Source organism: Pinus tabuliformis, chromosome 7 (assembly GCF_031772625.1).
Source record: "Pinus tabuliformis cultivar Carrire ecotype Pingquan chromosome 7, CPIR1, whole genome shotgun sequence".
NCBI classification, from domain to species: Eukaryota; Viridiplantae; Streptophyta; class Pinopsida; order Pinales; family Pinaceae; genus Pinus; species Pinus tabuliformis.
In genome coordinates, this window is record NC_142293.1 from 843372738 (window position 1) to 843387157 (window position 14420).

A 14420-nucleotide genomic window follows, 5' to 3' on the forward strand; every position below is an offset into this window, starting at 1 on the left:
GGATGTGTGCCTGAGCTTTTCGTCATCATCATTGATGTCATATATCTCAAAGTATTCTTCTGCTTTATTTATCCATGCAACATTTTCTTTTTCGTTTTCGTTGAATTTAGGCATCTCGACTTTTGCCCTTCGCTGGTATGTTGCTAATGGTTGAGCGAAAAAGGGGTGTTGATTGGTAAGGGTATCCCAGAATTGCTTGTTTGTAAGGGTTGCGTTACTCACTTCTTGGTGGGGTGTTGCTGATTTTTTTGGGGATTCAATTTTTTCATGAGAGTCTTTAGACTTTGTTGAATCTGATGAGATGTGTTCTTGATTCTCTTCATTTTCTTTTAGTAGTTGTTCGGGTGTACAATTCGCCTTTTTACACAGAAGTTTCAGCATTGTTAAGGCCTCACTGATTTCTACTTCTATTGGGACATGTTGACTTTCCATCTTTACTTCTATTCGATTTGTCGTATCTTGAAGATTTTTGATTTTGTCAGCCTGATTCTTGATATCGCCAGCCTGCCTCTCAAGCTTGATATGGAATTCATCTAATCTTCTACCGACCTCATCGTGGTTGTTATTTATCTTATGCTTCGAGTCCAACAATTTCTTTTGGAAATTTGCCATTGTCATTGGCGACATTGAGCGGGTTTGCAGGGGCGTGTATTTATCTGCCAGTTTAAAATTTATATATATATATTTAATTAATTAAAATAATGTTATATATAACTTTATAACTTATAATTAAATTACAGTTATGTATTATATATAACTTACATATATAATTATATTATATTATATATATAAATAAACGTTATAATTATATACAATGTTACTTGGGAGCGGGAGCGGGAGCGACCATTTTCAGAAGCTCCCGGTTTGGGAGCGAATCCCGGAGCGATTTTTAAAAATATATATATTTTTTATATTTTTTAATTTTTGATACATATATGTCAACAAAAACATGTAGAATGATGAATTAGATATAAAAAACATAAAAAAGCATAGATTGAACCATATAACAACAATCATCTAGAAGTTATAATCTTCATCAACCACGTCCGCAAGTTAGTAACATAGTAACATACAACATATTGAGTCTCATGATTCATCAATCTTAAAGTTTCAAGCTTTCAAAATTCAATATATAACATTTATCATCATTGATCACCAAAGTTGTACTTGTAAGCTAAGTGTAACCATTACAACAAATAATATCTAACATGAAATGAAATGTTATAAAATGAAATGAAATGAAACAACTTTCAACTTTCATGAAGCATCATATTCATAATTCATTACTAATGAGTTATAATTGCCAACTTCAAACTTAAATTGTCATATATTGTTTAAAAAAATATCATAATAAATATGAAAGAGTCAATAGTTATAAAAGCTACTAGAAACTAGAAAAGAGAAGTAAATCTATTATCTATTTCTTATGCTTGGGCCTCTTGCCACCACGAGAAATGTCTAATTTTTTAGTCTTGTAGCAAAATCAGGATCTTTGTCATTAATATCACCCTCCAAGCATTAATATCCAGAGGTATCTTTGTCATTACCTTTGTATCTGTATAGGGATCTTTGTCATTAATATCACCCTCTAAGCATTAACATAAGATAGAAAAAGCATAGCATGTCAAGTCAAGATTTTGTTTGAGTGATGCGTACATTTTTAGAAGGGTCATGATAGAGGAGTTCGACAACCAATGTCACTAACATCAAGGTACATAGAGGGATTGGTACTCTTGATTAAATATGAGTTCCATACCCTAATACATGACAAAATTCAATGGAAACATTGCAATCCCCCAATCCTGAAATCCTGAAAAAACTGATAAGTCTGCTGGATTTTGAATGAAATCTAAAATTCTACTTTCTCCATATGAAATCCAATGAGGACGAAACCACTCTCAAACATCCTGAGTCATTTCATGGTAATGTTAAAAATTTAAGTAAAAGGATGAAAATGAAAATTAAAGAAAATGTCACTTTTACTTTAAGAATTTAACATTACCATGAATAACATATCAATGCTAGGGCCTAGACTTGATCATTAAGTTGCCCCACTCAAAAACTATTTGTTTCTTTCAAAAAAAATTGTATTTCGAACATTACTACAAAAAAAATGCAAAAAAGGCAAAACGCTCCCGAAAAGGCAGGGAGCGAAATTTTTTTTAGGGAGCGCGCTCCCGAAATCGCTCCCGAGTCGCTCCCGCCCGGAGCGCGGATCGGGAGCGGGAGCGAGGGGGGGGGGGGCGCTCCCCCGCAACACTGATTATATATGTAATGTTTAGGCGTATGTTATATAATTTTAAAGCGAACAGTCGCGTCCCTGTAAATGGTCACGACTAGTTAATATACACGTCCACCGGGAATATTTCGCAGTCCACCTCAAAAGAAAGAGCCCGCTGATCCGTTCGCTGCTCGATGTTAAGAAAAGAGACCATGGCTCACACCAAGTTACCGCAGCTACCACGATGGAATTGACCGCGGTTTCAGTGTGACACAACAGAGGTCGATCCGGCAGTTTAACCTGATGAATCGATTGGCAAGAACCGGTGGCACAACCGCTGTTTGGGAAAAGGTGCATCGGCCAACAGATAGCAGAACGGAATAAGGGAGATGTGCGTACACAGCGGAATCGCTGACGTTGATGGCATCGAAGGGTGAGCAAGGATTCAGTGGTGGAATGTAGTGACAGTGGATTGAGCAGCGAATGCAGTTGAGATAGTAAGCGCAGCAGTGGCTCCGATACCAGATGAAGTAAAAAACTTCTGATACGCAAAAAATATGTATAAATATTTTATTAAAAGATGAATTGACAGATGATGATTGATTACAATGGGGTTCCTAGCTTATATACTGCCATGGGCACCCTTTGGGAAAGGGCATGATCTTATGATCGTGCCTTTTTGTCTAATTAAATGGAAAATTAAATAATAAACCTAAAACTATCTAATTTTTACATAACATTAATTTAGTATGGTCTGATCCCTTCTTAGTGCGACATTTTTGTTTATCACTTAGAGGATCATATCAACTTGTATCAACGAAAATGACAGTTCCGAGATGAGAAGACATTCAAAACAGAAAAAGAGATCAAGCTTTTTCATCAGTGAGCTTTGAGGACAAAGCTTTTTGAAGAGGAAGACAATGTTATGAAGAAAATATATATAAATAATATAAATATAAATAATGATGATAATTATAATAATGATTAGTTAATTAGTAATTAGTACTGAAGAGGCATGTCTAAATGGGACATGACCTTCCATGAAGAGGCACCTGCCTAGGGTATATAAGCAGGCCCTCATTCTCATTTGTAATCATCATTCTCATTCATACATTTTAATATATATTCTTGTATCGTAAATGGAGATCTACATATTCCAAGTCTTTTGGAGTATTTAACTTGAAGAGCAAACTTTGTTCATTCCACACTCATCAACCAAACCCCTGGCTCCAAAGTCTGTGGCCCCTTAGATGCGAGGGATGCATTCTCATCCTCCTCCTTGGGCTTCAACCCACTGCTGCTGCTTCCGTCAAGTTTACACTTGACCAAGATTCTCCTCTTGCTTAAGAGTTGCCCACATTCCTTCCCAATCCGGCAAGTTCTCCCTGCCCAGGATGCTCTGGACAAATACTTGCCACTCCTTTGAAACTGAGTTGAGGGCTAGTCTTACCATCTCGGAAGACTGAGGTGTAGACCCCACAACTGCTAGCTCATCTCGGGTCTCCTGAAGCTTTGCAAGGAACGGATCAATGCGTTCCCCCTTCTGCATCTGCGTGGACCTCATCTTCTGCTCTAAGTACATCTTCCGCTACTCGGAAGATCCCTGATATAGCGTCGACAATGCATCCCACATCTCCTTGGCAGCCCCTCTGCCAGCGATGTGACAGACTACATGATCCTTCACCCAGTCGAGGATCATTCTCTTTGTCTTTGCCATCTTTCCCTTGTACCTTTTGAACTGATCAAGATTTGCGGGCACAACTACCACACTGTCAATGTAGGTCTTGAGAAAATGTTCATCCAGAAGGCATGCCATCCTTTCCTTCCAGATCACATAGTTGGATGCACAATCCGACCGATCCTGATCTCTCAACCCACTGGTTGCCATTTTTGCCACTCGGAAAAGTCGAATGACCTCCTCTCTCTTGCTGCTGCTTAGCAAATGAGAATTCCAATTCCCTGGCTAGGAATTCTCCGAGGAAGAAATTCTCTCAAGTGTCTCTCTTCTTCCTTCTAACGTCTTTCTGCCTAGCAATTGCCTGCAGAAAATTGCATTACACTAGGAACCTCTCTTCGTTGAAGCTTTTGCTGCGCTTCTCCCTCTGCCGCTGACAAATATCGATATGGAAATCCTACCTTTATGTCGACTTAGCGAGAGAGAGATTTGCCACGAAAATCTAGCCCTCCTGGTCTGAACTGTGCAATCCCTCTGGGGATTGAAATTACTGCCTCTGCAAGAATTTCAGACTCCCTTCCTCCTTCAACGCTGGGCTCTTCCGACACTGTTCTCTTGTTTCACATGCAACTCTGATACCATCTGAAAATTTGGAAGCCCAAATTTCTACTACAACAACTGATTATGTTTCTTCTATTTGTTAATTACTGAATAAAATTATTTACTGTTTCCTACAGTAAACACCGAAACTAATACACTGCAACCTGCACTATTTAAATAAAATGCGGAAACAAGAACTGGACAAGAAAGAAGTACACAACACATCTACACAATTATTTTTGGACAAATGACCCTGGAAAAATCCAATGCGGGAAAACCGGTGCAATAGCTGAGGGTTTTATTATTATGCAGTAGTAATTTCTAAAAACAATCTCTGGATGCCCTGCTGGCTATTCAATACAAAGAATATCACTAACAGAGAGATAAGTGAGATTACCTCATCCTATCACTGGGAATCCTGGTTGATCCAGCCACTGGATGACTAGCCCCTCGCTGCCTCTGCGCAGTCACTGCATCAGCGCGACGTGACACTGTCTGGGGTTTGCGTCACTCTGCCCGGCTGATCGATTTGCCTCTGAGATTCTAACTTTTGCTCTCCCAGTCTCACACCTTGGCTTCTAGCTACAAAAATGGATCCCTCCAGCAAATTTAAGGATCCCCTCTGGGCTTCTATGCTGCCTCTGCGTCAGCCTACACTGCCTCTGCGTGGCCCTGCGTCAACCTCTTCTGGCTCTGTGCTACCTTTGCTGGATCTTTCTTTGCTTTCTCTGCTGAGTATTCCTGGATCAGGAGAAATCTCCAACCAGAACTATCCCTGCCCCTCATTGGAAAAACTCACTTCGAATTTCTCACCGATAGCTACTCTGCTTCAGAAATTCGATCTTCTGAACTCTACTCGATATATTCTCAAAGTGCCCATCGATGTCCTTCTTATAATCCTCTAGTTGAGAGCCAACGACACAGATTAGATTCTAATCAATAGCTCAGATCATTTGGACTCTATCTTTGTCTCCTAGAAGTTTCACACACGGTGAGATTAATACCTTTTAATTATTTTAATTTCCTAAGTTTAGACTTTAGGTATCCATTAAAAATAATTAATTATTTTAATAAAACTGCCTCCAGGTGGAATTTCCCAAAACGGTTTCTGGGTGTTGGAGAATGCATGTGTCTAAGCCTCCCTGCAAATTTTGAGACTTAGAGCACATCCAATGCTACCAGAAATCAACACTTTCTCTAAGTTGGTATCCAAAAAAGTGTTAGCTCCAAAATGGAAAAACTGGTAGATCTCTTCCAGAAAAAATTTATTGAGAAGGGACATTACACATTCCGAGAAGTATTCAGTAGTGTGGAAAAAGTCTGCAAAAAATCCCGATTTAATCCTAAAAACGTGATTTTTTGAACTAAACGATTTAATCCCCCGACTTTTTGGCGACTTTTTCACAAAGGAAAAAATCGCGATTTTTTCCTTACACTCCCGATTTAAACGGGAGTCAACCCAAAAAGTGTGCCTCCCTTCCTAGGGCGCGGATAAAGAGGCCACAAAGGTGAAAAAAACTATAAATTGAAGCTTCCATCCATGCATTTTCAAGTTATTGCATTGTATTGTTTGTCATACTTCTTGCAAGCCTAAGTCACAGGACACGTCCTCGAAGGTCCTGTGTCCCGTATTTTACGTGTCGGACATGAAAACGGCCCTAAAATGTGTCGAAAACGTTTTTCATCGTGTCCTATAAAATGTAAAACGTATTCGCCGGTTTTCGTCGTGTCCTGCATCTGGAAAACGCGTATTCCGTTGATAGAAAACGTTGCTTGCATAAGCTGCAATTTTTTTTGAAAGAAACAAATAATTTTTGAGTGGGGCAGCTTAATGATCAAGTCTAGGCCCTAGTATTGATATGCTATTCATGGAAATGTTAAATTCTTAAAGTAAAAGTGACATTCTCCTTAATCATCATTTTCATCCTTTTACTTAAATTTTTAACATTACCATGAAATAACTGAGGATGTTTGAGAGTGGTTTCGGCCTCATTGGATTTCATATGGAGAAAGTAGAATTTTAGATTTCATTCAAAATGCAGCAGACTTATCAGTTTTTCAGGATTTCAGGATTGGGAGATTGTAATGTTTCCAGGTGATACCACCTGCCTGGGCTACCCCTGCCACCAGTAGAGGACGTGGTCTACCTCCTATAGCTCCTACTTCTAGTTCTTCAGCTTCTAGAGCATGGCAAACTCCACTGCCAACTCCACCAGCACCAGCATCTACATCTAGAGGGAAAGGGAAAGCTATGGCATTTTCTCGCAAGAGGGGCAGAGGAAATCAATAGGATTAGACTTAGTTATTTTCTTATGTGCTTGTAAGTTGTACATGAACAATGAACATTGAATATTCAAGAATCAAGACCAAGCATATCACATTCTAATTTCTAAATAGTAAATTTTGATTCTATTTTTTTTTTAAGTGAACTATGAACTTTGAGAAGTAATTATATTTTAATTTGATTAGATAAGCTGCAACCTGCAATTTAATATGGATAAAAAACTATATTTCGGTATATATATATATATATATAACGTGTCCCCCGTGTCCTGTTTCTAGGTTGCTATGTTTCATATTGAATACTCGTATTTACGTGTCCTCCGTGTCTCGTGTCCTCGTGTCATGTGACTTAGTTGCAAGCATAGTAGTCTCATTTGTAATCTGTTAGTTTTGTGGTTAAGATATGTTTTTGTTTTCCAAGGAAAAACAAATCTTTGTACTTCATATTTCTAGTTAGAAAGCAAAGTATACATTGGCTAAGCCTCCAGGGTTACAGTGATCCAGATTCTAACAACCACTACCCCTTCAAAAGATTACAAAAGTACCAAAAGGACAGGCATACAACAGTCTTCCGTAGAAAGAACCCCACACCATCAAAAACATTGTTACAGTTGTTGAATGATTCCAGAAGAAACAACAAAGAGGTCATGAAGATCAAATAACAACAACCTATCCAAAAAAAACAAAATCAGTGCCTCAAAAAAGAACCCATTTTTCAGATAGGAACAAAGTACTTGTGAAATCTTGTGATAACAAAGATCCTTCCTGCAATGAGAGCACGTTTTGAAAGGGAATCTTCTTTAGTGGTGAACTCCTTGTAAATGTGGGGAAAGGTTATGTATCAGAGGTGGATTTTACCAAGCGTTAATTTTCACATCTACTGTGATACTCACTGTTAATTTTCATTGGACCTACCACCTGACACCTTATTACCCAAGCAGATTACAATCTACTGAATAAATGCATGACTTATTTCTTAATACAATTAGGAAAGAAAAATTAAAAGGGGAAGAGGATCTCAGTGACTAATTACTTGATGACTTTTAGATGACTCATGATATACATTTATTATATTTTTTGTTGATATTTTGACTCTTGAGAGTTGAGACTCAGACAGGACTCAAAATTCAGGAGTTGATTCACTATTTTGATATGTGATGTAGCACTAGACTTCATATACATATTATATATTAGCTTATTTTACATGTTTATGTGGAAATGCATTTATTTGATGTTGTGGATACTCTAGATGTTAAAAAAAATTAAAAAAATGAATAATTTTGTGTTTTTTTAATTTTGCCGACTTTTTACCCACTTTTTCAAAAAGCTCCCGACTTTGACGAGTTTTTCAACTTTTGGACCCTTGCCGAATTAATCCCGACTTCGACTTTTTCTACATTGGTATTCAGAGCGGAACTTCCAGTTCCAGTTGGTAGCCGATACCAGATTTTCTGGGCAGTGCACATTGTGCAGTTTGGGCCATTTCCTCATTTGGGTCTGAGATATCTCTTCTGTGTTTTGCTCAGCTTGCTTAGTGAGCCCAGGTTCTATCATTTTGGCTCATTCTTTGTACCCAATTCATGTCTATTAATAAAATGGCTCAGAATATTTTGCTGGCATCTCTTGTGTTTTGATTTGTGATTGTGTTCTTCATTTATTTTGCTGTTCCTTGTAAATTGCTTGGGTATTTGCTGTTATTTCCAATTAGGAATATTACATTCGCATGTGTGAACTTCCTTTTGATATTTCAGATCAGATGTGTTGATGTGACGAGATGCCAAATGAGCTTCAACGAGCTTCTATTTATATGTGTCATGAGAGGTGGCTTTTCCACATGTGGGGCTGACTTGTCCTTTTGAGGTTAACTTGGTCAAGAGTCAAAATTTGGGCTTTTCTTCATGATTTTCCAATGAAAATGCCAACCATAGCTACCTATTTTAACACATACCGCCTTAGGACATAAGGTTACCCACCAAGGCAAGGAGTTACCGACTACTAGTGGTTGTCAGCAGTGCCATAAATCCAAGCACTATGGATATGAAGCTAAGAAGACTGACCATGACCATCCACACTTTGGGTATCTAGGACACACTCTTACATAATCATCATCCCACAAGGCTTTACAAGGTTTCAGACTTGCATTTCTTGGGCTTACAATGGTGCTGTCCAAAATTGAATCTGTGCATATATGTACCCCTGCTGAAAGAGGGGTAAGAAGGCCAGTGCCCCAGCTTCAAGACCATATCTGTGGGTTTTGAACAAGGCTTTTTAAAATAAATGTTGGTTTTAATTGGCCCTTCTGGTGCATGTTTTGATCCCTTGACAAGGGGGAAGAGGGAACAACTTTCAACTGATTTCTGAGGGCACATGCAGAAGCCTCTGCATTGAAGGTGGCAGTGTCTAGAACATTAGTCACAGATGATGTCTTCCTATGCAAGATTGCTGCTGTTGGAGTATCTATCTTTGATCTGAGCAGAGCCCTGGCTGTGGGCAGGAGAGAAGAAAGCTCAGCCTGCCTTATTATCTCTTTTAGAAAGAATATGTTGAAACTTGACATTGCCAAATATGTCTTTTTGTGCTTTCTGGTAAGTGTTTATAGTATAGAGAATTATCTTGTACTATAGTCTGCGTGTCAGAACATGAATACAAACAAATGTAGTATATATGTATATGTTTATGTGCAATACATGTAAATATCTATGCCTACACGTATAAATACATGCTTTTGTTGCGAGTGGAATACAGACCCCCTTCTAGACTTGGGACTAGGGATTCCTGTTCCATAATCCTTATTTCTTTTCTTTCTTGTTTTTCTGTTACTTTTTGATGCATGATTGGTTGGTTGCAAGATATTTCCTTGCACATACATGCTAATCTTTCAGTTCAATGTTTATTTTATTTTCCTTGTTCTTTTAAGTTTTAACAATGGGCAATGTCAAGCATGTTAAATTTCTTTTATTTCAGTAACTACAATTTTACATAGACTAGTCTTAAGCTGTAGTTTTCTTTTGAGATATAATTGCGAAGGTTTAAATATATTGTGTTTCTGTGGTAGCAAAGAGCTGCTTGGTTCATATGTTAGCAAGTCTGAATGTAACTTCTGGTTTTTCTAATAGAAGCCTTTTTTGGAATGTCCTGATCCTAATGTGATTTTTTAAACGGAAGAAGTTATTTGATATGAAGAATTTTAGAAGAAAAGGTTCTAAATAGATCATAAATGCTGCCCAATTATCTTTTAGAACAGAACTTGGTAATTTTGTCTAGTATGAGGTGATAGTGAGGTTTGCAATCGCATTAAAAGGTTGAAAGTAGATGTGATAGTACATTTGAAACTTGATGCTTTCCAGTACTCGTTTTGAAACTTGATGCTTTCCAGTACTCGTTGTTGTCATCTGACTATTGTAATTTATTGCAGACTTGTGAGTCAAACTGAATATCCTTCATTGGTTGACCTGCGTGGACTCCTTTTGGACCTAGTTGCACAGCTTTTAGGTGCTTTATCACGGATCAGGTAATTTATTTTTCTCATACTTTTCTAGATAAGGAATTTAATATTCCTTCCACACAATTGTCGTTCTTAAATGAAAATTACATCCTTGCTGTCTTGGTGGTGATATTTTTCATTTATGGTCTATCAGCAGTTTGATTTTTTACTTCGGAAATGACGCTACCAGATTTGGAGACATGCAAGAGGAATATATATCTTTGAAATTAAATATCAAGTATAACTAGGAATTCTAGGTAACAAAACAAAAAATTGTCAATGTTCCAGTTAGACAGTTATAAAGAATATTTGAAATATCAAGTATAACTAGAAATCCTAGGAAATAAAACACAAAACTTCCAGCGCAATCTGCATCAGTAAATCCACTCAATCTGACATCCTTACTCTTGGTGTACAAGAGTTCATAATCGACTATTCCCTTGTAATGACTGTCCTAAGTTAAAGAAGTTAAAGAGTCCTTACCGAAACTGTAAAGATTATTGAAACTGTGAAACTGTATTTAATTGATTTATGGAGTACTTACCTGATCTGCTACGGCTGTTGCGATGAGGATGCTGCAGAACTTCTCTCGTTACCGAATGACCAAACCACCCAGCCGAACCGAGTATACCTGGATATTCAATCCAGTATGCCTCTCAACCAAAGCATACCGTTCCCCCTTGCCCAGAGACTTCAAAACAAGTAAGGCTCTAGTTCCGAATTATAAACAGTATGGATAAATTCCTCTCCTTCTTCCTTCAACAACACTCTCCTTCTCCATTCAACAGCCCCCGGTTCAGTTTTTCCCCTCACAGTCCATACCACCTCCTCCTTCAAACATTAAGCACCCCCCCGTTTTTATAGCAGAGGTTCCTCCCTCTCTACGCACCAGCTCACCGCCTTTATGAAAGGATAAGATTTTGTTAGGCGGTGACCGCTTTGTCAAGATATTTGCCTTCAATAGAATCAGATCTTCACACATCGGATGGTGTCACTTTAATTTAAGGCAGATGGTACTTTAATTTAAATAGTATAAAACCATGATGATTTAAATATTCATATTATTTTATGTATTATAAAATATCAAGTCTAATCATAAGGTTTTATGGGTTTAGTTTTATTAGTACACCGTTTGGGTTATATATATGTAACCATATGAATAAACTCAACTATATTTCTTAGTGAGTGGATATATTTCTTCTGTTTACGAGAATTAGGTATTTAGTTACACCTTTGATAATTAATTCATTTATCTTATTTTTTTGACAATCTCCATGAATAGTCGATATCGTCGATGTATATATATATATATATATATATATATACTAGTGCAACGTATATGATGCATGCATATGTAGCTATCATATGCATGCCTCACATGCATGCTAATATTGCTATGTTGTTCGGGATTTGAGATGGGTTGTTACATACACCCCTCCTTCAAAAGAACTTCGTCCCGAAGTTAAGGGTTTATAAAGTATATTGATAATTCCTTTAAGGTATGTAAGGATTGTATTATGTGATTGAATTTTCATTTATGATCGTGAGGACACTTTAAACTTTGTGATTTTGAACGCTGATAGATTTCCAATTTTAATAGTCATGCCTTGCCCAAACCAGGTTCCCAAGCTATTCTAAAATCATCCTATCCTTCCTAATCTCTTCCGCTCCCATCCTATCCGTCCTCTACTGGAGTATGCCATGGCGTCAGCTATACTGACCTAACCATGCATAAACTCTAAGGATGGCAGCGTCGACTATATCGACCTGATTTCCCAGTAGGCATCCGGCAATCATCATCACACGTCTAGGGGAGCGTGACTCGCACAATCCTCCCATGATCCCAGGTTTTCAGAGGATAAACGGTGGGCAACACCTCCACCCCTCCCAGTAGAATCAGGGTTAATACCCTATCATGGAATCTCTTTGAGCCTTAATTGTTCTGAAGTTTCTGTCATCACGTGGTCATTTGGTAACGGATTTTATCTGCAATCATAAACACTTGTCCATGCATTTATAACATGTGCATTAATATTTTCAAAAAAAACACATAGCTTATGTATATTTCATATATGTCATTTAAAGTATAACATACCTTGCCATAATTTATTCATGTCATTAGCTTTCATATTTACAATATAATCATTCTTTCGTGTATTGTTTGTGCATAAAACTCATGACTTTAAATTGCTAACTGACACTTGATATTGATCTTACGAGCACATATCGTTATGTTCCAAACTTTCATTGATCTGTATGTGTTTGCTCAGTAACAACTAACAGGATTATTGTCTTACTTGGTAACAAAATGCATCATATGGACAGTCATTAGCATGGACAATTCTCAATTCCTTCTTTTTAACAATACTGTTAATTGCTGGGTTCTTCTATATATTTGATTGAAATACCTAGCTCAAAAGTATGGTATGCAACATATCTGGGGAACATATTTTGAACTCAACATTTCCTTTAACAATAATACACCGAACATTGCTCTATGTTTAAATGGTAGTACTCTTTCAATACCTTGGCCCTTTAGGTTGAATTTATGCTCGTGGAACCTTTGCTCAGGTTGTATTCATCACTTATCTTATTGCTAAATTAGGTCGGAATGTTGCGTAGTATCCGATCCTATTGACTGTTTCACTACCAAGGACTTGATATTCATGCCAAGTGAACTACTGTTTCCAGATCTTTTGCCAGCGCACATTCCAGGGTCCGAACTTAAGTTCTATGCATTATACCAGTTATTTTTATGCCTCTATATAAATGAGTTAATGACTGATGCAATTCTTAGTTAGTTCCTCATCACACGGTGTTTAATAGCAGTGTATTCCTTGTTGAATAATTGTGAATGGTATATATATATTTTCTGAAGTAAAACTATTAAGAAAACAGCTTACAGAAGTTTTCATACGAACTTGAAGAAAGGTCTCATAGAGGAACTTTATACAAACTCAATTATCAAGGAGGAATATCTACGTGGTTGTAGTAGAGTAGAATTATCATCACATCTCAGCAAAATATCTTAGAGATTGAAATGTCCCGAACATTAACTACAGGAGCCAATAACAAAAGACTGTATTAACTGTAATCAAATGCTCCAGCAGTAGAATGTGTGAGGTTTAAGGTTTATGTGATGGTTCTGCTCATGCATGAGGTAGGCATGTAACAACAGAACTAGCCTTCAAACAATTTGTTAAAGATGTTCCTAAATTGCATCAATCCAATAGTGAAGAATATATCATTACAGAGCACCATTGTTTATAAAAGGCAAGAGCAGATTCTAACCATTCAACAACTTGTGGTTTCTATGCAAGATAGAAGAAGACAGTCTGAGGAGTGAGTCCCCTAGTAATTATAAAGGAGGATGACTAAACAAAATGAATATCTAGAAGTTTGTAAGAATATAAACATCATTACCACTTGTGTGTTGCTGGAGCATAAATAATAATAAAACGAACTCATCCAAGCAAAATTTACAATTACAAGAGACTAATAATAATTAAAAGCATGATATCAAGATATTCAAGAAAGTACTTATCTCTAGAGAATACGTCAACTCCTTTTCGTTCAACTCTTCAAGGAGTTAATCTCGTCCATACTATCCTCATCAGGAAGTCCATATCATCATCGGCAGGAAAGGCCAGTTTGTATCATCAGGTGGAATATCCTTCAACCACTCTAGGCCAATGCTGCCAATGTCTGTGTGAAGCATCTCAAGAAACCGTTTTATTCTCCCTGCAAGAACATTGTTCATCCCTCGGTCCTTGATGGCATCTGCAGTATCTTCAAGATCAGCATATCTGACTGCATCCCAATTCACAACATCCTCGGTATTTGAGTCCCTTTCTCTTTTAATCTACAATCTTCTACATTTGTATTCTTCGTTATAGTTTCCCAATCAAATTTGTTCTTTCTACAGTTCCCGTCAATGTGATAATGGTTTATGTGATTGCTATTGCAAAATGAAATGGAACTGTTAATTGGGATAATACGGAATATTGAAGTAATTGTCCTAACAAAGAACATAACTAAAATTAACAGAATGCCTATCATAGAGATATGTTATAACTTGGATCATCACTAATATAGTTGAAATTGAGGTATATAAGAAGGAAAGGTCGAACTCGTCATATAAACTTCAGAATGATAGA

At 37.3% G+C, this 14420-nt stretch overlaps 1 protein-coding gene across 1 annotated transcript in view; it reads left to right on the plus strand.

Annotated features, from left to right (window-relative positions):
- Positions 1-14420, plus strand: part of LOC149250251 (uncharacterized) — a 174205-nt gene that overhangs the window by 126629 nt on the left and 33156 nt on the right. Inside the window, exon 6 of the mRNA XM_089453585.1 lies at positions 10195-10290. Coding sequence (XP_089309711.1) covers positions 10195-10290 — 96 coding nt within the window. The remainder of the gene's footprint in view (positions 1-10194; positions 10291-14420) is intronic.